General features: G+C 41.8%; 3 protein-coding genes and 1 pseudogene across 5 annotated transcripts in view; all 4 read right to left on the reverse strand.

Moving 5' to 3' along the window:
- Positions 1-1,872, reverse strand: part of LOC117246011 (uncharacterized) — a 148,297-nt gene extending 146,425 nt beyond the window's left edge. The window contains exon 1 of one of the 2 annotated variants that reach the window (XM_078163885.1): positions 1,502-1,872. In XM_078163885.1, coding sequence (XP_078020011.1) covers positions 1,502-1,694 — 193 coding nt within the window. In that variant the 5' untranslated portion in view covers positions 1,695-1,872. The remainder of the gene's footprint in view (positions 1-1,501) is intronic. The other variant, XM_033609427.2, reaches the window with a different exon arrangement.
- Positions 1-26,465, reverse strand: part of LOC117245847 (uncharacterized) — a 301,333-nt gene that overhangs the window by 245,107 nt on the left and 29,761 nt on the right. The gene's annotated exons all lie outside the window — the stretch shown is intronic.
- LOC117245905 (uncharacterized) lies at positions 7,605-13,523 on the reverse strand. Its single transcript, XM_033609511.2, has 2 exons — positions 13,265-13,523; positions 7,605-9,470 (listed from the first exon to the last, which is right to left on the reverse strand). Exons 1-2 carry the CDS (start codon positions 13,455-13,457, stop codon positions 8,521-8,523), a joined length of 1,143 nt encoding a protein of 380 aa, XP_033465402.2. The 5' UTR covers positions 13,458-13,523; the 3' UTR covers positions 7,605-8,520.
- LOC117245722 (uncharacterized) lies at positions 13,691-25,130 on the reverse strand (annotated as a pseudogene). Its single transcript, XR_013488476.1, has 2 exons — positions 24,872-25,130; positions 13,691-19,772 (listed from the first exon to the last, which is right to left on the reverse strand). The product of XR_013488476.1 is annotated as an uncharacterized LOC117245722 (transcript).

Below are 26,465 nucleotides of genomic sequence, written 5' to 3' on the forward strand. Positions count from 1 at the left end.
CCATTTTTTCAGCATATAGACCACATTAGACCAGGTCCAGATCAAAAACCACTGTACCTAGACTTCTCATATCTGGACTGGATTATCCTACAGAGGCTAAACATTCATTATAACACAGTTTCTGATTTGTGAAACCTTTACTCTATTTGTGAAAATGCAATAAAGACACATTTCACCGTTTTTTCAGCATCTAGACCACATTAGACTGGGTCCAGATCAAAAACCACTGTACCTAGACTTCTCAAATCTGGACTGGATTATCCTACAGAGGCTAAACATTCATTCAGACACAGTTTCTGATTTGTGAAACCTTTACTCTATTTGTAAAAATGCAATAAAGACACATTTCACCACTTTTTCATCATACAAACCACATTAGACTAGGGCCAGATTAAAAACCACTGTACCTAGACTTCTCAAATCTGGACTGGATTATCCTACAGAGGCTAAACATTCATTTTCACAAATAAAGTAAAGGTTTCACAAATCAGAAACTGTGTCTGAATGAATGTTTAGCCTCTGTAGGATAATCCAGTCCAGATTTGAGAAGTCTAGGTACAGTAGTTTTTGATCTGGACCTGGTCTAATGAGGTCTAGGTAAAAAATAAAAACGGTGAAATCTCCCCTTTAGCATTTTCACAAATAAAATAAATGTTTCACAAATACAATCGTGGGTGTCAGGCAAAGGTAATGTCTTACCTAAAATGTCTAAAATGTTTTCACATCAAGAAGTGTCAAAAAAACAGACAATCAGTGGACAAACAGTCGCACTGCACATCAACTTAATTTCCCCTTAACTTTCCCCTTAAGTGCCGAATCGGAAGCTGGCGAATCGGAAGCTAACTTCAGCGTCGTACCACAGAAGCTAACGACACCAGAGAAGCTAACGACACCAGAGAAGCTAACGGCAGGACAGAAGCTAACGACACCAGAGAAGCTACCGGCACCACAGAAGCTAACGACACCAGAGAAGCTAACGGCAGGACAGAAGTTAACGACACCAGAGAAGCTAACGGCACCACAGAAGCTAACGACACCAGAGAAGCTAACGGCACCACAGAAGCTAACGACACCAGAGAAGCTAACGGCAGGACAGAAGCTAACGACACCAGAGAAGCTAACGGCACCACAGAAGCTAACGACACCAGAGAAGCTAACGACACCAGAGAAGCTAACGACGCAAGAGAAGCTACCGGCAGGACAGAAGCTAACGACACCAGAGAAGCTAACGACACCAGAGAAGCTACCGGCACCACAGAAGCTAACGACACCAGAGAAGCTAACGGCACCACAGAAGCTAACGACACCAGAGAAGCTAACGGCAGGACAGAAGCTAACGGCACCAGAGAAGCTAACGGCACCAGAGAAGCTAACGACACCACAGAAGCTAACGACACCAGAGAAGCTAAAGCGGCGTGTAAACATCGACAGACTGAATATTTATTGCACAAACCTGCAGTTATATTATTAATAATGAACTTGTAATGTTTAATGAACAAACCTGCTCTGTGTAACCGAAGCTGAGGGTTGAAAACAGCGTCCATTAGTTTCCGTTGTCGCTCGTTCTCCTCTTTTGATCGACAAAGTTCCTCCTCGTACTCTGCTATCGTTCTTTCAACCAGCCCAAATATCTCTTCGGCAGCCGCAGTTAGTCGCTGCTGCACCAACGCTCTCAGCATTTGGATTTTAGACATGTTCACACTTTAAAAACACAACAAAGACACTCCGCTAACACAGGTTTCCAACAGACGCCATCTTGCTCAAACAGTGTGAAGTCAAGACTATTCAAGAGAAGGCTGGGACACGGGGTCAAACATGGGGGGATTGCACATGCGCAGTGTAACTTGAGCTGCGATGCTGGAGGGTGACAGCAGGGGCGCAGGATAAAAAGAGCAGGATCCGCTCAGGCGATCAAGGAGTGTGCTTGGTGCGGTCTGCTTGGACTTTTGGACGGCGGATGCCTGAAGTTGTCGGAATCACATCTCTGTCATTCTCACTCACAACGCAGGCCACCAGTGACAGTCCAATAATAAGCTGTGAAAATGACATGCATGCACATATCCCAGAACCAACCAAATGGAGCCAGATCAAATAGCTCTTGTTTTGCTGTGTGATGTTTCCAGCACAAAGCTTTTCCTCAGACTTTTAGTTCATTTGTTATTTGTGTGGTGACTGTTTGTGTGTGAAAACGCAAAATAAATCATTTTTGTCCTGCGATTGTTCCTGTGTTTTGTGGTGTGTGACATCAAGACAATAATGAAACTGAGAATATTTGAATACTGGAATATGTCAAAATGTGTCTATGAGCTCTTTTTTTCAGTATCATTTTAGTTTGTTTTTCTTCTTTAATAAGGTAGCTAACCTTAACTAATGCCTCTGGTAAAGAACTAGGGCTGTTGTCATTGGTTTTGATTCTGAGAATCATCCTTCAGTGTTACACTAGATATTATTACAATATATTTTGCTGTTAAGTCAGAGCACAGATTATCAGTTTCGCCATAATAGTTAAATTCTATTGCAAAAACAAACATTTTCAAATCATTTATAAATTCCCAAACATTCTCTTGAATAGTCTTGTGTGAAGTTAGCGACAGTAAAGAAGACAGCTTCCGGGGTAAACGAGTTAATGGGCTTCAAAATAAAAGTCCAGAAGTGTTACTGGAATTACAGACTGTCCTTTAGAAACACAAGCAGATAGATAAATGAATGAAAAACACTCTTTAGAGAATGATGTTCATTGACCTTAAAAGTTTATTCTTGAACTTGGAAAGAAAAGCTGCAAAACATTTCACAAAACAAGGTCCAAATAAGTTGTTTAATAAACCAGCAAACATTGTGAATGACTCAATTTAAAGTTGTTCAGGAAGTGCTTCTTATGTCAAACTGTATACAGTTCTTTCCCCTCCAGGTAGGATCAGGACAAAAGGATTTAGAAAAGCATTAACCCTAAAAGAAATATCAGACCTGGGGCCTCATTTATAAAAGAGTGCTTAGGATTCATACTAAAATTTGACGTGCCCCCCAAAGCTGAAAATGGCGTGCGCCAAAAAACCGTGCGCACGCACACTTGAATGCAATGTTCTCTTTATAAATCACAGACCTCCTGGAGTTGTGCGCACCCAGATCCGCCTCATATTCCGCCCTCTACACGCCCTAGTTCAACCATAAATGGTCATGCAAATCACCTCATGAATGCGATCTGCATATAAATAAGCTGCATGCGAGTGTTCTCTCGTTGTGAGTTACGGCGACAGGTTTGAGAAACGAACCAAAAAACGGAATTTCTCCGAGACTGAGCTAGAGACCCTTTAACGGGAGGTGGAGGACTGAAGAAGGATTTTATTTGGTGGCCACAGCAGCGGGATCACTAATAAAAGAAAGCAAAAAAGTGGCAACACATCAACGCTGCTGATGCTGTCAGCTGTGTCTGTGGGACTGCACGGACAGTGACAGAGAACAAAAAAGTGGTCTGATCTAAAGGTAGACCAAATATTTCTACTCCTTTACCAACATGTAGTTAATGTGTTGCTTTTAAATTTGAGGATGTTTGACACTGATGTGCGACATAAGAATCACATTTATTAAAGGTGGAGGCAAAAAGGAGTATGTGCCATCTTGCGCTATTACGCACGAGGGTCACCGCAGTATTTATATGTTTGTGGCAATTAGTCTGATCAGACACCTGGCCTGAATTACAGCATGAACCAGTGGTATCCCTGTCCCAAAATACAACGTGTAATTTGAAATACAATTCAAAGATGAAAGTGTAATAGGCGAACATGTTTCTTCATGCCGTATTTGTCATGAACAGCAAATGTCTAAGTAGGGCTGATGAAATGACTGTAACGGTTGTGCTTAATGGCTGTATTTCGAGACATGATAAATGCACTGGAAATATTTAGCTAAATAAATAAATATATTCATTGCAGTCGCGCCGTCCTCTCCCCCTCCTGCGCTCACAGAGTGGACAATGAGACGTTAGAGGCAGTGCGGATTAAATACGTATTTATAAAGAATTTCAATTCAGGATTTGAGTTGGATTTTACAACGTTTTTATGAAACAATTATCACTCACTCCAAGCGCAAAATAAGGCTGCTTGATTAAATTTCAATGATAGGTGGATATAGCGTGACATTGAGACATCAATAAAAATCTGACTCCACTTCTCCACCTTGCCGTCTGCGTTGCCACTTCCCAGTGTCTCCAAAATGTGCGCACGCATGACTCAGAGTTTGCTGATAGGTGCGCACATTCTCCCGCCAAGTTTATTTTTATAAATCACAACCTTTGCGTGGGAAGTGGCTGCGCCACTTTCAAGCCCCGTTTTGTGCGTAAGCAAGCTTTATAAATGAGGCCACTGAAGTCTCCCTCCTTCAAGTTTAATCTGACCTGACTGCATGGATGAAATCATTAATATCCTAGAGGACCCTTTACATATAGCATGTGAGCAAAGAGAAAGAGGCACAACATAACGTCTTGATATTCTGTGCATACGCACTTTCATTTATTATAATATAGGCTGAAGTGTTAATAAAACCTAACTGATGAGGAAATACATATTACTTGTTTTCTTGCTCATTTGATATAAAGAACTGTTTCGAGTCATCAATTACAACCAGGATTGGAATTCTAAAGGTGAAACAATACCCAACTCTGAATGTTGTTTGCTCACAGCAGAAGAAGAATGACATTCTTACCCTGGTGTTTTCATTTCATACATGTCCAGAGCCTTTTCAACCCTCTGTTGCTCCAGAGTTAAATCTGAACCAGCAATTTTACTGCTGTTGCTGTTGAAAAAACACATATATGACCTTTGTCATGTGGCTGCCTTTGAACACTTTTCCCGCACACAGAGTGGCTGAAGAGTTTCTCCTCTTTGGGGATTCTCATGTGTGTCACAGCGTGGTCACTGCATATGAATTGCACAGTAGAATGAAATTAAGTTTCTGTTCTTGAATACATTATTTTAAGCGAAATAGCTGCAGTAAGAGGGAAACAACCATTGACTTAAAAGAACCAAAGACACAAAATTACCACAAAGAAAAGCAAAATGACTACAAAGAGCGGAAATGATGACTGATTCAAAAGAACTACAAAGAGACACAAAATTGCCATAAGAAACACAAAACTACAGACAGGTTGGTTTGGACCACAAAAAGAGGCTAAACTACCACAAAATTGGAGTGCCCTGTGTATGAGAGGTGGTGGGGCCTTTTGCATGCCTGTGCCCAGGGACCCATTGTCTTATAATCCGTCCATAGCTCTTGTGATGGTATTAAGAAAGAGAGCTTCAAGGAATCATCAGTTGGCTGCTTTTTGAATTAAAAAAAAAAAAACAACCTCTGTTGACCTTGAGTTAAGATATTTTTATAGCAAGCTGAAGTCACTGAGAACACACCTTTTTGAGTTTGTTGAGCCAAGTGCGTGTCCCTGCAACCACGTGTCTGTTCCAAGTCCGTCTTTTCATTTTGTAACAACCTTTGCAGCTCCTCCAACTCACCCTGAAGACAGCCCAAATATCGCAGTGCATCAGCACACTGCCACCTCAGTAAACTCTATACAGCAATGATTGTAATCAAGCAGCAGCCAGTGAGGAAGCCCAAATTACCTGCAGATCTTTCATGAGTTTGGGTTGAAATCAAACAGTGTGTTTTGCTGATCATCTTGATCTCTGCTCTGCCTGTAAATGAGATACTGTTTGATAAAGACGGGCAGAGTAATAATTCTTATACCTCTATATTCTGCTGTGGTTCCTCGCGATCCTGCTTTGAATCTTCATTAGAAAAATCCAGGTGTTTGGTGACAGTCATCAAAGGAGGACTCCTGTGGAGCTCTTGACCAGATGGGGTAAAATTCCCCAAATGTCTCTCAGAGTTAAACATCTGTCCAACATGTCTGAGGTTCTCTTGGGCAAAAAACTGCAACACAGAGCTTTAATACAAATTTCCTGATGCTTCTTTCCTCCACACTCCCTTTCGTTCACACAGGTGGAGTGGCTGTGCTTTGAAAAATCCCTAAATGATTGTTTTCACCCGTGGGTCAATATCAGCTTCCTCCTTTTGACCACTAGATGACGACAGATCCCTTTAAAACACAGGTAAGAGTTGTTTTTACTTTAGATAACATATTGCTCATGTTATATTCTCCCTTCACATTCAACATACTTTAAATCATTTATATTTTTACAAACAAAAGCCACTATTTCACAAAAAATTAAAACGCCCACATTTTATGTTTTTAACAGGTGAAAATGAATAATGAGCCTTTATTATATCTATCTATCTTCAGCCCTCTCTTGTCCTTTTTTACTGCTGCTTTTATCTTACAAAGGCATGACTGCTTAGTGGACTTGTAGATGTGCTCAGCTTGTCAGTCTTGACAGATTTTGCACCGAAACTAGAAACTGTAAATTGTATTAACTTGTCACATGACCAAATAGAGACTTGACACTAGGCAACATCAACATACATGTTACTCAACAATCATCATTGCATGCCTGTACATGACAACAGTGTCAAAGACATAAGAAATTATTCATTTAATTGAATCATTTTTAAATACATATAGTTTATTCATGGATTTTCGGGTTCATGTAGAATCAGCATATCATTTTGTTGTAGATTGCTACTGACTATTTTACAAAAAGGAGAGAAAAGAAAAAAAGAAAATTATGACAGAGATGTGTTGGCATGTTTCAGGTCAAATAGCCTGTAGCATATGGCACCATTATTAATGTAATGGGATTTTTTTCTTTTCTTTAGAAACACAGCTGTAGTTCCGAAGTGGAAATCTGAATCATTTGCAAGGTCCAGTGCAACTGCACTACCTGTACTATCTATATTTAAACCCCTGGCTGTTCCTTTTTAAAATAGGGAGGGAGGAATTATTTATTTTTAAAAATCATGAAGACTTCCGTCTGCGCTGCGTTTCTGAACCCGTAAAATCCTCTGAAGTTAGAGAAGGGACACAGAGGAGACAAAAAATTGGCATGAGAGCCAGGCAGAAAAAATTTGCTGTTTCTATCAAAGGAGTCTGGTGACCGGACGGGGGCAGCAGCAAAAAATATCTTTACCACATGAAAAAAAAAGGATCACCAGTGTAAAAGAACACTTTGTTAAGAGTATTTTCAACACCTCACCTTGCTGTCAGACAGTCCCTTTACAATGGCAAACTGATGCAGTTGCATGGTGCTCTCCTAAAAGCAACCAGACTCCACTGACAGAATCAGTAATTTTACCTCACAGAACACAATGAGTCACTGGTCTTCAGCTGCCCTTCGATTGGACAGTTAGTTTCTGTTGTTGTGTGACTTTGGGAAGCGACCTAACCATGCCAGTTCTCTTGTCTGCTTCTCCAAACTGGGAGTGTAAAGCTGATAACACAATTACAAATGAAGGCTGAGTCATGAAGGTCGCTCAGTGGCGTCCCCTCTGATGTGCCTGTCCGCATCAGCCCACGGCCCAGCCCTTGACTGCACAGTGCTGCTGCACATAAATATGAGAGAAGGAAAGATGGCAGAAACTATGCAGAGGAACTGTGGACTGTAAAAACTGAGCATCTCTGACAGACAAATCTTTTTACCCCACACTGAGTAACTTAATTGTTTTTGGTTAGTATTGAGTGTCACATGACTGACTGACAGAGGTTCTCTGGTCTCCTTCCAACTATTATCACTGTCATCAGTCGCAGGTTTAGAAGAGTCTTCTGTCTTATCATCAGTCTCAGGTTGAAAATTTGTATCTGGCTGATTCTGGTCCTCCACAGTCCTCTCTGTTAACTTCTGGTTCCATCGGTGTAGTTGAGCTGCTGGCTGGAGGCTCTGCCTCTCTGCTCTCCTCAGTTTGAGTTTGATGAGGCTGTGCAGACTAACAAACAAAACATGTCCAGTTTGTGTAAAAGATTTCATACAAACACTGAAGCTGAAAAGTGTTTGTCCTGTACGAGTTCTCATGTTTTTTTTTACAGTCTTTTTCCAAATAAAATATAATTTTTCACACTGAATAGCTGAATCAGTTTTCCCCATCATGAGTTCTCCTCATGTGTGCATGTAAATATCCACATTGTGTAAACAATTTTCCACAAATTAAACAGCTAAATGGTTTCTCTCCTGTATGAGATCTCATATGTATCTTCATAACACTACTGTAACCAAATGTTTTCCCACATTAAGAGCAGTAATATGGTTTCTCTCCTGTATAAGATCTCATGTTTACCGTCAGATTTCCACTTTGACCAAATCTTTTCCCACTCTCAGAGCAACGCAATGGTTTCTCTCCAGTATAAGCCCTCATGTGTATCTTTAAAACACTACTGTAACCAAATGTTTTCCCACACTCAGAGCAGCTAAATGGCATCTCCCCTGTATGAGATCTCATGTGGACCCTCAGAACTTCACTGTGACTGAAGATCTGACATCTAATGAGTCTATTCAGATCTTCCCTGCACTGAAATCTTTTCCCACAATCAGAGCAACAAAATGGTTTCTCTCCTATGTGAGATGTCGTGTCTTTTTAATTTTTTTACTGCAAACACATCTTCTCCCACTCAAAGCAACTAAATGGTTTCCCTCCTGTATGAGATCTCATGTGTACCCTCAGAGCTCCACTTTGAATAAATCTTTTCCCACACTCGGAGCAATTTAATGGTTTCTCTCCTGTATGCGATCTCATGTGTCTGTTCAGATGATAATTTCGACTAAATCTTTTCCCACACTCGGAGCAGCTAAATGGTTTCTCCCCTGTATGAGATCTCACGTGTACTCTCAGAACTCCACTTTGACTAAATCTTTTCCCACACTCAGAGCAACTAAATGGTTTCTCCCCTGTATGAGATCGCATGTGTACCCTCAGAGTTCCACTTTGACTAAATCTTTTCCCACACTCAGAGCAACTAAATGGTTTCTCTCCTGTATGTGATCTCATGTGTCTGTTAAGATCTCCATTGCGACCGAATCTTTTCCCACACTCAGAGCAACTAAATCGTTTCTCATCAGCAGTTATATCACTGACTGGGACTTCATTTTTCAGACAGTTTAAACCTGACTGTGGTTCTCTTGTTTCCACCAAATCACTATCACTGCTATCAGTCTCAGGTTCAGAAGACTCTCCAGTCTCGTCATCATTCTCTGGTTGGAAATGTGTATCTGGATCTGAGTTCCTGGCTCGTTCTGCTCCTCCATAGTCCTCTCCCTCTGCTTCTGTTTCCATCTGTTCAGTGTGTCTTTGATGAAGCTGTGAGGACTGAGGTTTCTCTTCATCATCTTCACTCTTCACAGGGACAGGAGTGAATGTGAACTTGATGATATCATCCTCCTCCAGCCCTTGAAGCTGCTCTCCCTCCTGACTGATCCAGAGTTCCTCCTGTTCCTCTTTAATGTGTGGAGGCTCTGGGCCCTCCTGGTCCACACTGGAGCTCCACTCCTGCTGCTCAGGGGGAACCTCTTCTTTAACCACCGGCAGCTGCTGGACGTCTGCAGGAAACAGGAAACAGGAAACACAACACACACTAGGCTTGGGTGATTGGACGAAAATATCGCCAATCGCCCATCGGCTGAGTCCATCATGGTTGGTTTCATTTTTGGCGATTTTTGTCATTTTATTTTGCTAAATTAATGGTCTGTCTCCACAGAATTAAACTCGGTACATATAGTCCATAATAACTATGTAGAGCACAATTCAAAGTGTGTGCGTATTGGAACTGGCAGCTTCACACTGATTTCCGACGAGTCTTTCACAAAACACGTCAGTGATGGCGGAGCTGAAAGTTACGGCCGGGGTCCACCGGCAACGGGAGCCGTGCAACACGTCTGCAGCGCGAGTCCCGTAGCAGCTTGTCCCCGTTAATCAATTACAGCAGCTGCATCGGCAACGGCATCGGCAACGGCAGCAGCGCTACAACCCCCGTCTGCTGCGCGACACCTCTCTATTTTAGGATGTTCTTCTATTTTTGTTGCGCTACGCTCCCCTACGCAACCCTCCAGCAGATAAAAACTACATGAAATAGTGTGCTAAATGAGCACAATGTGTTTTTAAATGAATAAACCATTATCAGAGGTGATATGTGATGATTTTCATTTTCATGCATTTACCCATGTTTATCCGTGACATAGTGTAAATGTCCGTGGCGGACATTTGAAAGCGAGTAGATGACAAACAGTATAGTAAACTTGTAGATTACTCAAATATATGTAATAACTTAGGTGGAAAATGCTTCAACTATCATGGCTCAGCAAACGGTAAACAAGACGCTTGACGTTTGCAGCCGGTGGAACCCGGCCGTAACGTGAATTCATATGCGCATATGGTTAACAATGTTACCAGCCGTGCTAAACACCCTCTCTGATGGCGTGCTTTTTGCCGGTATGCACAGATATTTCTGTGCCATGTTGGACATGAGTGGGCTCGCAAAGCACGCTGCATTTTTTTGCTGCATTCATGTGGTGTTGGGAGATCCAAGTTGCCAAGTTGTTTTTCTGACATGAGGTGGCGTTAATGTGAATTATCCCATTCTGAATGTCATTTTTCGATTCTTTCCGACGTCACACGAATGCAACATCCCCCCTCTTTTTTTTTCTCCGCCACACACACAACTGCCGAATATATCGGCAACGGCCGGTTGATGGGCTGACGGTGGCCGGTCGGAAATTGTTAACATATCCGCACACACACACACAGAGCAATCATTAACATGGACTGTTATTCTTGTCATGTCTGGAGGCTGCAGTGTGGCTCTTTATTTGCTCAGGCTGAAGTGAATTATGTGAGAATGATTGTCCATGGGAGGCGAGAGTTTGCTGTGAATCAGGTTTGATAACTGGCAGCCTGAGTAAATAAGATGCTGGTGTTGTGTCAATGAGTTTGCCCATCGAACTCTGTTTCCCCCTAACCACAACCTCGCCCAAACAGCGAATGGTAGGGATGTTCCTGTCCACTTACCGAAAATTTTAACGAGGACTAGTCAACTAGTCTGAAAAAGGGAAAACACTCAGAAAGCAGTCAAAATTTAGCACAATTTATTGTTAAGTATTTGAAACATTGTCCCAAAAATATTGTGTGCATCAAGAGCCCTCTGAAGCCTTTAATCACAATCTTCAACAACCATGGCGGATTTTAAATGCCACTGAAGTACAAGACACTTTGCGTTGTGCGCTATGAATGTGAACATAATGGCAACTCAGTCAAAAGATAACCACTAAAATAAAAAATAAATAAACTGCCTCTGAAATGTGGGGCACAGAACATAAATGACAGAAATTAAATTATAATTAATTATAAAAAAATTATAATTAAATTTCAGCTGAAATGAGAGGCCTTTTGCTCCGTGCAGTATGAATGTAAACCTGCACACTGTCTGACAACTTACTACTCAAAAAAGATTAATTGCTGCTGAATTCATTTTCTACATCAAAGTACTGCCAAACTGTGCTAATTTGGCGAGGACATTGCCCTTATTTCCCACCGTGCAGTTTTATAACTCCAGTCTGCTCGAGCATTACCCGGGGAGGGGAACTGCTGTCTGACAGCTCTGTAGCACCCACTAGTGGTGGGAGGCTGCATGACATTTAAGAGGCCTTCTACATGAATAAAACACTAATTGGTTTACCCACTAATATTTCTGGTGCCAACTAGCAAGGGGGCAGACATTTAATTGTTTAAACATGTAATCGCGGATCCATTCTGTTTCAACTAAAGCTGTGCTCATACCACTAAGATACTGCAGAAAGCTCTACAGCCCAAAATGAAGTTCTATTTTATCTGTAAATTTTGCATTCGAGAAATGAAAGATGCATCATCACAACCAGCTGCTGTTACTGATGTCTAAAAAATATTGAATTCATGAGAAATTTCATGTTGAATATTGTCAAGTTTTGGAGGAAAAGTGTGACTGCCTGAGAGTTTTTCCTTATCCGCTGTGAGGGTCCAAGGACACAGGGATTTTGTATGCTGTAAAGCCCTCTGAGGCAAATTGTGATTTGTGATATTGGGCTTCATAAATATTGATTGATTTACCTAGCTGTGATTTTAAGGGGCCGAATATGTGATCCTTCTAAAGAGGCACAATGTCTGAACATTACAATTCTCTGTGTTTGTATGTCTTTCCACAAATGCAATTGCAGGATTTGGCCACAAGAGAGCTCAACAATAGAGATTAACCTGTATCTGATGGTTGTCTCTCCCAATGACTAAGACAACACTTTCACATCAATTCACTGAAGAAAGGTCAAAAGAGATGCCAGATTAAGGAAAATCATCACACAAGTTTTGTCCCCATTTCAAAATAAGGTAAATAAACACAGATAAACAAAGAATACATATGTGGAAATCAGGAAGCAAACATGATACCTGTGCCCCTCATGAATTTAGAAATCCCACTAGATTGTTACAGAGCATGTTTGTCCATATGAAATATCCAAACAAGAAAAAAAACAACCAATGCATGAAAGCTGGGGGGAATAACAGCAAACAGCACCAGAGAAGGCAACAACATCGGAGAAGCGAACAACACCGGGGCCCTTTTTCACAAAGCAGACTGAACAAACTCTTAGCCGGCTTTCTACTGCGCCACAGCGCCAAGATAGCGGTTGGGAGGTGTATTGCACATTGGCAGTAAGACGCTCTAGCCTTGGACCAAGACTTACTACCAATGTGCAATTCACCTCCCAACCGCTATCCTGGCGCTGTGGCGCAGTAGAAAGCCGGTGCACTCATTCATTGCAGGACGAAGAAAGGGTGAAGAAAATTTCAAGACGTCCCGAGATAAAATGCATGTTTATTGAACAATAACGGATATACAAACGCACGGCAACCCCCGTACACCTTCCTAACATCTGTGCCTATGAGGTGAGTACGTTACATGCTTGATTTGAACGTTTATGGAGACGTGAATCAGTCTAGACCGGGAACCCCCACACGAAAAACGGGGTTCGTTTTCAAGGTCCAAGGCTACCTCAGGCCGAGATGAAACAAACCTGCGAACCAGCAGGTTTGTTCCACTGAGTATGTTACCATAGTAACCGACTCAGGGCTATGTTGAACTGCTTTTGTGAAACGGAAAACTCGGAGTTTCCTTCATCAGGCTGAACATACTCAGAGTTTTCACTAATCCTGCTTTCTGAAATAGGGCCCAGAGAAGCTAACGACACCAGAGAAGCTAACGACACCAGAGAAGCTAACGCGGCGTATAAACATCGACAAACTGAATATTTATTGAACAAAGCTGCAGTTATATTATTAATAATGAACTTGTAATGTTTAATGAACAAACCTGCTCTGTGTAACCGAAGCTGAGGCTTGAAAACAGCGTCCAGTAGTTTCCGTTGTCGCTCGTTCTCCTCTTTTGATCGACAAAGTTCCTCCTCGTACTCTGCTATCGTTCTTTCAACCAGCCCAAATATCTCTTCAGCAGCCGCAGTTAGTCGCTGCTTCACCAACGCTCTCAGCATTTGGACTTTAGACATGTTCACACTTTGAAAACACAACAAAGACACTCTGCTAACACACGTTTCCACTAGACTCCATCTTGTTCAAACAGTGTGACGTTAGCGACAGTAAAGAATACAGCTTCCGGGGTAAACGAGTTAAGGGACTTCAAAATAAAAGTCCAAAAGTGTTACTGGAATTACAGACTGTCCTTTAGAAACACAAGCAGATAGATAAATGAATGAAAATCACTCTTTAGAGAATGATGTTCATTGACCTTAAAAGTTTATTCTTGAACTTGGAAAGAAAAGCTACAAAACATTTCACAAAACAAGGTCCAAATAAGTTGTTTAATAAACCAGCAAACATTGTGAATGACTCAGTTTAAAGTTGTTTAGGAGGTGCTTCTTATGTCAAACTATAAACCTGACCTGACTGCATGGATGAAATCATCAATATCCTAGAGGACCCTGTACATACAGCATGTGAGCAAAGAGAAAGAGGCACAACATAACGTCTTGATATTGTGTGCATACTAGGGTGACCATATTTTGATTTCCAAAAAAGAGGACACTCGGCCCGGCCACGACATAGCCTACTGAAATGATACTCGCAGTTTACTCAAAGATGCCTTATAATTTTAATATATTTAAAATTTATATGTATGGATAGAAAATTCAGTCATATTGCAAATAATATCTCTCAAAGACAGAAATTCAGATAAGCCCCAATAGGGGACACATACACACTAGACTTACAAGTCAGTCTTTAGACGCTTGGCTTAACTAAAGACTGATGACTTTCTCCCTGATTTTGTGTTTAGATGGGAGGATACAATTTCAGAGTTTAAAAAAACTCCCTACGTTGTAGAACCAATAGTAAATCCGCAGCGCAGTCCTTCGGTTGCTCGCTGAACTCTTGTGCTCGTAAACATAGTCTGACTAGAAACACGTGTTGTGGTACAAAATGGCTCAAGTCACTGTAAGTCCTTCATTTCCACAATCTTGTGGACTGAGCACACGTTTGATAAAATGGAGTTAAATCTCTCGGCATCCATTTTCAAGCTCTCTGTGTGTTTGTTTCCTTGCGGACGAGAAAAGGAGGAGCGCACATTTCTGGGATGGCGTGTCCTTTTCAAAAATGCAAGAGGCGTTGCTTTGTTGCCGGCCGTTTTCGCCGGTGTGTTGATCACACTTTAGAAAGGAGTGTCCCCAGACTATCAGAAGGCGGAGATCTCTGATTGTCTGGTGGCGAGACTACATACACACACTAGAGTGTGGCGATCCGAGCCCGACGGTACCGACAGGTCAGGCCAGGTTTGGTCAAAAATGTAGCTATAAATTGTATTCGGGCTCGGGTTGGATTCGGTCAGCTTTCAGTGAAAATGTAGTGTAAAAATAAATAAAATCCTATTGTCTGTCCTGTTAATTGCTTGGGCACTGTTATTTACGTGACAACACCTGAACATAACACACAGAGACACACACTGGCTGTTTGTTTCTACCTCTTCCCTCACTGGAAGTCTCGGACCTCCAGCTCCCCGCCTCTGCCTTGATTAAACGCTGAAAATAAAATAAAAGAGGGAGACAGGTTTTTCCTATTTTATCTTACTGAGCACGCCCGGCCTGTTAAATATCCTATAACCACTGTGTGACACAAACTCAGTGCTTTGGTCATTAAATAATGTCGGGCTCGGTTCGGGTTCGGACAGAAATATGCGGCCCTTGCCGCACTGTAACACACACACACAAACACACGGAAAACCGGACATTATCATCAGTTTATAAAAAAAAAAAAACGGACACCAAAAGAGGACGTTTGGTCAGCCTAGTGCATACGCACTTTCAGATATTATAATATAGGCTGAAGTGTTAATAAAACCTAACTGATGAGGAAATACATATTACTTGTTTTCTTGCTCATTTGATATAAAGAACTGTTTTGAGTCATCAATTACAACCAGGATTGGAATTCTAAAGGTGAAACAATACCCAACTCTGAATGCTGTTTGCTCACAGCAGAAGAAGAATGACATTCTTACCCTGGTGTTCTCATTTCATACATGTCCAGAGCCTTTTCAACCCTCTGTTGCTCCAGAGTTAAATCTGAACCAACAATTTTACTGCTGTTGCTGTTGAAAAAACACATATATGACCTTTGTCGTGGCTGCCTTTGAACTCTTTTCCCACACACAGAGTGGCTGAAGAGTTTCTCCTCTTTGGGGATTCTCATGTGTGTCACAGCGTGGTCACTGCATATGAAATATTTTTTACAATATGCTCAGCTAAAAGGTTTATCTCCTAAACTAAACCTCACATGACCGTTGACCTTGAAGGGAAAGACATTTTTTGGAAAACAATGCTATTTTGAGGCAATACAAAATGCTAGTAAAGAATGCCTGTAGCAGACACAAACTTGAACATTCAGATGAATTATTGCCATGGATGGATTACTGGACAGGCCTACAGCGGCCAGCTGGCCTTCATCTTAAAAATTGTTCTAGAATATTGACACACGTATCAACCAGGAAGAGACTCACAATGACAACAAACAAATAATAATTAAAAAAAAAAGACCACAAAGAGAAACAAGAAGACGACAAATAAAAAAAAATTACAGACAATAGTCAAAGTGAACTTTATTGTCTCTGTTGTCTGTTGATCGGTCAATAGCAGATGGTCACTCTGCTCAGGGCTGAGTTGTGGCTGGTTTTGTAACCACTGTTCAAACCATGGCAAGTCTTGTGTAGGCTACGTTATTTTTCTCTAATTATGAAAATAAAGGATGTTTTGCTGCCTCTTGCAGCAGCTGTAGTCTTAAGAAGAAAAACCAAAAACTTAATTCACTGGGCTGACTGCCGGCAACTTTTAAGGTGGAATGTTAACTAATGTCAATGTGACAAGTTTGACCATCACTTTAGTTTTTATTGTCTCTCTTTGATGACACAGACTTTTAGCAATCAGTGGATCTTCAGCATATAAAAATTAATTTCAACTGGAGAAAAATAAAAAACATTGGGTGTCGTTTTGGTGGGCTCTGGCCACCTGCGCTTGCCTGAGAAGGACTAAATGCACAAACTATTTTACATATGCCATCAGCAAAGACTCACAGTGCAGCCTGTTAATAAACAAAGTGTAGACGTTCCATCTCAGTCAATGGTGATGAGGAAATACAGTGAGTGCTGGACAGAACAGTGAGTGACAACAACCCACGCTCACATTTACGGTTTGCAGTGGAACCACTGAATGGATCTAGGGTCTAGGTGCCATGTCTGAAGGGTTACTTTTGTCTCCAAAGGTGGAAACAGGGCTAAAAGAACTACAAAGTGACACAAAACAATTCTTATACCTCTATATTCTGCTGTGGTTTCTCGCTATCCTCCTTCGAATCTTCATTAGAAAAATCCAGGTGTTTGGTGACAGTCATCAAAGGAGGACTCCTGTGGAGCTCTTGACCAGATGGGGTAAAATTCCCCAAATGTCTCTCAGAGTTAAACATCTGTCCGACATGTCTGAGGTTCTCTTGGGCAAAAAGCTGCAACAAAGAGCTTTGATACAAATCTCCTGCTGCTTCTTTCCTCCACACTCCCTTTCGTTCACACAGGTGGAGTGGCTGTGCTTTGAAAAATCCCTAAATGATTGTTTTCACCTGTGGGTCAAAATCAGCTTCCTCCTTTTGACCACTAGATGGCGACAGATCCCTTTAAAACACAGGTAAGAGTTGTTTTTACTTTAGATAACATATTGCTCATGTTATATTCTCCCTTCACATTGAACATCCTTTAAATCCTTTTTCTTTTTACAAAACAAAAGCCACTATTTCCCAAAAAATTAAACCCCCACCTTTCATGTTTTTAACAGGTGAAAATGAATAATGAGCCTTTATTATTTTCATGGGGTATATACCACATCATTACCAGTACTTCTACTACTGCTACACTGCTGCTACTAAAAGTTGTGTATGGTAGTTAACAGTGCACAATATTGTGGGCGACTGTAGCGAGATCAGCGATTCGATCCCCGGCCCCTCAAATCAACCTGTACTGTCTATATTTACACCCCTGGCTGCTGCCGCTTTCACACTAGGGAGGGAGGACTTAAAAAAAAAATCATGAAGACTTCCACCTGCGCTGTGTGCTGTGAATTTAGAGAGGGGACACAGAGGAGACCAAAAATGGCATGAGAGCCAGGTAGAAAAAAAATTGCTGTTTCTATCAAAGGAGTCTGGTGACTGGACGGGGGCAGCAGCAAACTTATCTTAGCCACATGAAAAAAAAGGATCACCAGTGTGAAAGAACACTTTGTTAAGGGTATTTTCAACACCTCACCTTGCTGTCAGACAGCCCTTTACGATGGTAGACTGATACAGTTACATGATGCTCTCCTAAAAGCAACCAGACTCCACTGACAGAATCAGTAATTTTACCTCACAGAACACAATGAGTCACTGGTCATCAGCTGCCCTTCGATTGGACAGTTAGTTTGTGTTGTTGTGTGACTTTTGGAAGCGACCTAACCATGCCTGTTCTCTAGTCTGCTTCTCCAAACTGGGAGTGTAAAGCTGATAACACAATTCCAAATGAAGGCTGAGTCATGAAGGTCGCTCAGCAGTGTCCCCTCTGATGTGCCTGTCCACATCAGCCCAAGGTACAGCCCTTGACTGCACAGTGCTGCTGCCCATAAGATGAGAGAAGGAAAGATGGGAGAGACTATGCAGAGGAGCTGTGGACTGTAAAAACTGAGCATCTCTGACAGACAAATCTTTTTAACCCACACTGAGTAACTTAATTGTTTTTGGTTAGTATTGAGTGTCACATGACTGACTGACAGAGGTTCTCTGGTCTCCTTCCAACTATTGTCACTGTCATTAGTCGCAGGTTTAGAAGAGTCTTCCATCTTATCATCAGTCTCAGGTTGAAAATGTGTACCTGGCTGATTCTGGTCCTCCACAGTCCTCTCTGTTAACTTCTGGTTCCATCTGTGTATTTGAGCTGCTGGCTGGAGGCTCTGCCTCTCTGCTCTCCTCAGTTTGAGTTTGATGAGGCTGAGCAGACTAACAAACAAAACATTGATAGTTTCTGAGTTAAGGGCAAGTGAATCTTTAGTGACAAACACTGCAGCTGAAAGGTTTCTCTTTCTTGTGTGGGATTTAATGTATTTGTGTAACTGTCCAGTTGGTGTAAAAGATTTCATACAAACACTGAAGCTGTAAAGTGTTTGTCCTGTACGAGTTCTCATGTTTTTTTTGTTTTAAAGTCTTTTTCCAAATAAAAGAGTTTTCTAATGTGTCTATTCCGATCTTCACTGTGCCTAAATCTTTTCCCACAAACAGAACAATGAAATGGTTTCTTTCCTGTATGCGATCTCTGTCTTTTTAAATTTCTACTGCAACCAAATCTCTTCCTGCTCAGAGCAACTAAATGGTTTCCCTCCTGTATGAGATCTGATGTGTACCCTCAGAACTCCACTTTGACTAAATCATTTCCCACACTCAGAGGAACTAAATGGTTTCTCCCCTGTATGCAATTTCATGTGTCTTTTCAGATGTCCACTGCGACCAAATCTTTTCCCACACACAGAGCAACTAAATGGTTTTTCACCTGTATGAGATCTCATGTGTTTCTTCATATCGCCACTCTTTCCAAATCTTTTCCCACACTCAGAACAGTCAAATGATTTCTCTCCTGTATGCAATCTCATGTGTCTGTTCAGATCTCCATTGCGACCAAATCTTTTCCCACACTCAGAGCAACTAAATGGTTTCTCTCCTGTATGTGATTTCATGTGTTTCTTCATATTGCCGCTGTGACCAAATCTTTTCCCGCACTCAGAGCAGCTAAATGGTTTCTCTCCTGTATGAGATCTCATGTGTATCTTCAGATGTTCACTGCGACCAAATCTTTTCCCACACTCGGAGCAGCTAAATCGTTTCTCACAAACAATCAAATCACTAACAGGGAAGTTTTTCAGACATTTTAAACCTGACTGAGGTTCTCTGGTCTCCGTCCAATCATCACTGTCATCAGTCTCAGGTTCAGAGGACTCTCCAGTCTTGTCATCAGTCTCAGATTGTAAATGTGTATCTGGATCTGAGTTCCTGGCTGGTTCTGCTCCTACACAGTCTTCTCCCTCTGCTTCTGTTTCCATCTGTTCAGTGTGTCTTTGATGAAGCTGTGAGGACTGAGGTTTCTCTTCATCATCTTCACTCTTCACAGGGACAGGAGTGGATGTGAACTTGGTGATATCACCCTCCTCCAGCCCTTGAAGCTGCTCTCCCTCCTGACTGATCCAGAGTTCCTCCTGTTCCCCTTTAATGTGTGGAGGCTCTGGGTCCTCCTGGTCCACACTGGAGCTCTGAAGGAAACAGGAAACACAGACACAGACACACACAGACACAGACACAGACACACAGACACACACAGACACACACAGACAGACACACACACACACACACACACACACACACACACACACAGCAGTCATTAACATGTACTGTTATTCTTGTCATGTCTGGAGGCTACAGTGTGGCTCTTTATTTGCTCAGGATAAAGTGAATTATGTGAGAATGATTGTCCATGGGATGCGAGAGTTTGCTGCAAATCATGTTTGATTACTGGCAGCCTGAGTAAATAAAATGCTGGTGTTGTGTCAATGAGTTTGCCCATCGAAATCTGTTTCCCCCTAACCACAACCTCGCCCAAACGGCGAATGGTAGGGATGTTCCTGTCCACTTTATGAAAATTGTAACGAGGACTAGTCAACTATGGACAACACTCAGAAAACAGCCAAAAATTTAGCACAATTTATTGTTAAGTATTTGAAACATTGTCCCAAAAATATTGTGTGCATCAAGAGCCCTTTGAAGCTTTTAATGACAATCTTCAACAACCATGGCGGATTTTAAATGCCGCTGAAGTACGAGACACTTTGCGTTGTGCGCTATGAACGTGAACATAACGGCAACTCAGTCAAAAGTTAAAACCTGTTGAGCCCTGGAGCTGCTAATAAAGGCCTGGTGTGTATCAATACACTGATCAGAAGAATATAGTGATGTTGCCCATCAAATTTAACAGCAGACCCTCAGCTACAAGGCTGTAAAAAACTTTTTACATGCCCCAAACTCAGTTTTAACATCAACTAAATTAACAACAACTAACTCCAACAGCACCAATATCCCGACCCACTCGGTATATTTCAGGCTCTAACTCGACCACACGTTATTCAAAACACAAGCCGTTCATCTCAAATGAAAGTTGTATTTCCACATGTATACTCCAAATCACTCTCCCTTTAATCATCACAGAGCTGCAGCCCAAAGAGCAACAGAAATCTCTTTGCCAAATTACATTTGTAATATGGCTCTTACCTTATTATTTTCGCTGTAAAATGCGCATTCTGCTGTTCATTCACGCTCCGTTCGCGTACTACCGGAAGTTGTTCGTCATTCAAATGAATCTGGGTGGAAAAAAAGGTTCAGGGAGAACAAAAACAATAACCACTCACAGCAGCCGACATCTCCCCACAACGCGTTCTGCTGACTCTGATTGGCTTACAGTGAGGCTATGTGGTACTGAACCAAATGCATTTGCAAGATCTAAAAATATTACATGTAGGTCCCTTTTGTTAATCTTCGCTGCCTGAACCTGGTGCCAGATCATGCTAGTATGCTCTAAACACCCTGAAAAACCTGGTATTCCTGCCTTCTGCACCATGGTATCTATTAAGCTATTCCTTTCTAAGTAGCTAGCTAATCTCTGCGCAACTACACTAAAGAAAACCTTCCCCTCCACATTCAAGAGAGAAATCATCCGGAACTGGCTAAGGTCCACAGACTCCTTCTCCTTAGGAATGAGGACACCCCCTGCCCTACGCCATGCTCTTGGTATAATTTGTTTTTCACAAACTATTCTTAGCTGTTTCCACAAAAATTTAAGGGTATCAGGCGCACTTTTATAAACCTGGTAGGAGACTCCATTAGGCCCTGGGGCCGAAGAAGCCTTTGCACGCCTGACCACCTCCTGAACTTCCTTCCACCTAGGTGGTCTGACATCCATCTCATGCTCTATCCCTTCTAATGGAGGGATATCGGGTGAGAAACCTACTATTTTATTCTTCTCTAAATCTGAATATGTTTTCCTCAAATATTCTTCAACCTCTAGCCTTTCTGCTTTAAGCTGCCCTCCCTTTTCCTGGCTGGACAATCCTTTAACAAACTTAAAAGGGTCCCTGAAAAAACCTGTCCTAGCATGTTCCTTCTTCCTCCTCTTTTTCCTGAGATGCTCTGCCCTTCTCAACTCCTCTTGCAACACCTTAATTCCCTCCCTTTCTTCTTCTGTAGCCTTTCTCCACACCTTTCTTAACTGTCTCCTTTCCTTGACTAGCTCCTCTATTTCTCTTTGCCGCCTAGATTTACCTGACTGTACCCTCTCACTCCTCTTTCTCTCATGCACCCCAAACCTCTCTTCACCATATGAATAAATTATATCTCCCATCTTTTCTAACCTTTCTATTGCATTTTCTCTAAGCCTACTCAAGATTACTGACAAATCTCTATTAACTATCTCCCATTCTTTACTGTCATTTGCCCTAGGCCATCTAACTCTAGCCTTTTGCTCCATGGTTCTCTCTCTGACTGGCATACTGGCCTCAGTATCACCTGCATCCTCTCTTACCCCTCCTCCTCCTCCTCCTCCTCCTCAGTGGCAGCGTTACTGATATCCTGCGAACTGTGGTTTTCTACCTGCCGCTGGACTTCATCCAACTGACTCAATTGACTTCTTAGGAAGTACTGATCAGTGCGGCTACTCTGCCCTTTCTTTGCCACACACTTCTTCTTTCCCTGATAAATTCTGGGGCCTTTCACTGATGTTACTTTCTGCCAGCCGCAAGGACAAACCTGAAGCATCTTGTTCTCAACTGTTCTACTTTTATCCTCTACAGATGCGCTCGCCTTGCCCTGAGTGCTGCTAATTCTAGCCCTGTTGGATAGGTCCATGCCCCTATCCTTCACTGAGTCACAGATCCAATGCATAGTCGTGTCCGTTCCAATGTCTGTTACCGTGTAATCCACCTGTGAGTCATCTTCCACCCCTGCTCTCGCTGACTCTTGGGGTATTTTCCCTATGTTGGCTGTAGCTAATTTTGGTTGTAGTAAGGCTGCTAGGCCTCACCACTGCTACCATGGGTTGCTAACCCATGCCAGCACCTTTGGGGTCTTTTCCCTCCTGTCAGCTGTCTTTCCAAGCAGTCACATGGTCTTTCCCTTGTTGTCAGCTGCCCTATTCACAGCAGTCACTAGCTGGGCTAGTTCTGAATTCAAATAAACACAAGAAGTTTGTGCTCTAGAAAAGGATCAGCACTCGGTGAATAACCTCCTAAGCCCTATGATAAGCTATTATGGCAAGGCTTAACTATACAGACCAGTGAGCAGTGATAACTAACATGTCTTTGGGGTCATCGGGTGGGAACCTCCTTTCACCAGTGTTTCGTCCAGTTGGTCCCACGACACCTCCAGGAGGCTAGACAGTGATCTCTGGCGTCCCAGAGACACTCCCCTAATGCCAGGTCTCACTGCTCGCCACAGCAACCAATAACCTCCTTTACCTTACTTACACATGGCTTTCTCAGCCCAAACAGCACTGCCACCTTCAACCAAACCCAGGCTCCGTACATGCGAGCTCCAGGTAGAAGCAATGCTGATACTACCTTTCCTAGCACATTCACCATACTCTATTTCACACGCTACATAGCATAACTCCAATATAAGCTGAAGTTAAAGAAGATAAATAAACTTACAGGATCAGCAAACACACTCACCTTGCAGCATGGTCTCAAACAAAAGGGATTCATGATGGGATGTTGAGTCCCATAAATGAGCCAGTTACACCGTGGAATCTTTGAATATATGAATAGTATTCATAAAGCATTGCATAATGTATCCACATAGATTAATTTCTAATTAAACTGTAATAAACCTGCAGTTCTGTGGGATTCCTCTTTGATGATTCTTTCTGATTTATGCCCAGGGAAAACCACAAAAACAGGCAAAACACACTGGGCACAAACTCTGGGGCTCCTCAGGGGAGTGTCATTTCTCCAGTCTTATTTCCTCTATATACGAATGAATGCAGGGCGAACTCATCTGATGTTTTCAGTGTTAAATTTGCTGACAATACAGTGATTATTGGTTTGATAACTGAGGCTGAAACAGGTTATCAAGGATGTGTGAATGATTTTGTTAATTGGTGTCATGCTATTTTTCTTCAGCTGAATACCAAGAAAACAAAAGAAATTATTTTTTCATTTCAGACTGAGCAGAGACACACACCAACATGTAGTTATTGATGGTGAAAGCATTGAAGTTGTCAATGAATATAAATATCTAGGGACAGTAATCGATAAACAACTGTCATGGGACTCAAATACAGCCGCCATCTATAGCAAAGGACAGCAAAGACTTTACTTTATGTGGAAGCTCCGACAGCTTGGAGTGGACAAACAAATACTGGTTCTCTTTTACCGTTAATTTGTGGAGAATATCAGATGAACTCTGTTTTTAGCCTCATTGCAGACTGTGATGAGGCTAAAAACAGAGTTCAGATGACGTTTTTCCAAACAACTTTTTATGTTGGGGCTTCAGGACACTTGGATCACTACAGACGAGCAGTATGGAGATATTTTGTGGTTTCAATTATGTGTTTTTGGATGTTTTAATCTGGGGCGCCGTCAGCCTCCATTAGGTGGAGTTGTGTTGCTACCCACTCTCCCCTTGGATCTCCACAAGGGATGTGAGGACTCTAAAACTTCACCTGAGCCTCCCTCGGCATATGGGTGAGTAGATATTGGCTGAATTTTCATTTTTGAGTGCACTAGCCCTTTAAGATCAATGATAGAGTGTGAGGTGAAATTGTACCTTTCATATAGACACTCCTCCGGGTTGGTAACAGGTTGAAAGGTTGGTAACAGGAAGTAGTTCGAGCGGAAGCTCTGTGTCTTGTGTTGTCGGATGTGCAGACGCTTGATCAATAATAATGTGGTCCAGCATTAGAGCAGCTCGACGTTACCCTCAATATCTGTTGCAGGAAGTTCTTATCGCTCATCAGAAAACTTTATTCACAAAAGGACACGCCATGTCTCTCCTTCCTGCCACACGCTCAGCGGGCGATCAGCCTCAGGCTGAGATGAAACAAACCTGCGATCCAGCAGGTTTGTTTCATCGAGTATGTTACCATAGTAACGGACTCAGAGTTATGCTGAACTGCCTTTGTGAAACGGAAAACTCGGAGTTTCCCTCATCTCAGGCTGAACATACTCAGAGTTTTCACTAATCCTGCTTTCTGAAATAGGGCCCAGAGAAGCTAACGCGGCGTATAAACATCGACAGACTGAATATTTATTGAACAAAGCTGCAGTTATATCATTAATAATGAACTTGTAATGTTTAATGAACAAACCTGCTCTGTGTAACCCAAGTTGAGAGTTGGTAACAGCGTCCAGTAGTTTACGTTGTCGCTCGTTCTCCTCTTTTGATCGACAAAGTTCCTCCTCGTACTCTGCTATCGTTCTTTCAACCAGCCCAAATATCTCTTCAGCAGCCGCAGTTAGTCGCTGCTTCACCAACGCTCTCAGCATTTGGACTTTAGACATGTTCACACTTTAAAAACACAACAAAGACACTCTGCTAACACACCTTTCTACCAGACGCCGTCTTGTTCAAACAGTGTGAAGTTAGCGACAGTAAAGAATACAGCTTCCGGGGTAAACGAGTTAACGGGCTTCAAAATAAAAGTCCAGAAGTGTTACTGGAATTACAGACTGTCCTTTAGAAACACAAGCAGATAGATAAATGAATGAAAGACACTCTTCACAGAATGATGTTCATTGACCTTAAAAGTTTATTATTGAACTTGGAAAGAAAAGCTACAAAACATTTCACAAAACAAGGTCCAAATAAGTTGTTTAATAAACCAGCAAACATTGTGAAAGACTCAGTTTTAAGTTGTTTAGCAGGTGTATCATATCTCAAACTATATACAGTTCTTTCCCCTCCAGGTAGGATCAGAACAAAGGATTAAGAAAAGCATTAACCCGAAAAGAAATGAGACCTGAAGTATTCCTCCTTCAAGTTTAATCTGACCTGACTGCATGGATGAAATCATTAATATCCTAGAGGACCCTTTACATACAGCATGCGAGCAAAGAGAAAGAGGCACAACATAACGTCTTGATATTCTGTGCATACGCACTTTCATATATTATAATATAGGCTGAAGTGTTAATAAAACCTAACTGATGAGGAAATACATATTACTTGTTTTCTTGCTCATTTGATATAAAGAACTGTTTTGAGTCATCAATAACAACCAGGATTGGAATTCTAAAGGTGAAACAATACCCAACTCTGAATGCTGTTTGCTCACAGCAGAAGAAGAATGACATTCTTACCCTGGTGTTCTCATTTCATACATGTCCAGAGCCTTTTCAACCCTCTGTTGCTCCAGAGTTAAATCTGAACCAGCAATTTTATTGCCGCTGCTGGTGGAAAAAAACATACATGACTTTTGTCATGTGGCTGCCTTTGAACTCTTTTCCCGCACACAGAGTGGCTGAAGAGTTTCTCCTCTTTGGGGATTCTCGTGTGTCACAGCGTGGTCACTGAGTATGAAATATTTTTTTTACAACATGCTCAGCTAAAAGGTTTATCTCCTAAACTAAACCTCACATGACAAGCAAAATCTTGTATCACAAACTGAGCAACTAAAAGGTTTCTCTTCGCATGAATCTTCGAGTGTCGCGTAAGACTCAAGTGAACAATTTTTTTTTTTTTTTTTTTACCAAACGTAGCAACTTACCTATTTCTAGTTAATAGTAAGTGTCATATAACATCTACTCGGGAATCTGATGAGCCTGTTGGGACTGACAAACACTGCACTGATGGTTTCTGACTTGTTCAGGCTAAGTGAATCTTTGATGGTGACAAACACTGCAGCTGACAGGTTTCTCTCCTGTGTGGCTGTTCATGTGTTTGTGTAACCATCCAGTCAGTGT

The sequence above is a fragment of the Epinephelus lanceolatus genome, chromosome 22, assembly GCF_041903045.1.
Source record: "Epinephelus lanceolatus isolate andai-2023 chromosome 22, ASM4190304v1, whole genome shotgun sequence".
Lineage (NCBI taxonomy): Eukaryota > Metazoa > Chordata > Actinopteri > Perciformes > Serranidae > Epinephelus > Epinephelus lanceolatus.

What these genes read in the sequence shown, in the direction of transcription:
- LOC117245905 (XM_033609511.2), bottom strand. Translation starts at nt 13,457, where the DNA reads ATGTCTAAAGTCCAAATGCTGAGAGCGTTGGTGAAGCAGCGACTAACT. An exon ending in GCTTCGGTTACACAGAGCAG is followed by an intron (nt 9,471 to 13,264) that starts GTTTGTTCATTA and finishes TGTTTCCTGCAG; the next exon opens with ACGTCCAGCAGCTGCCGGTG.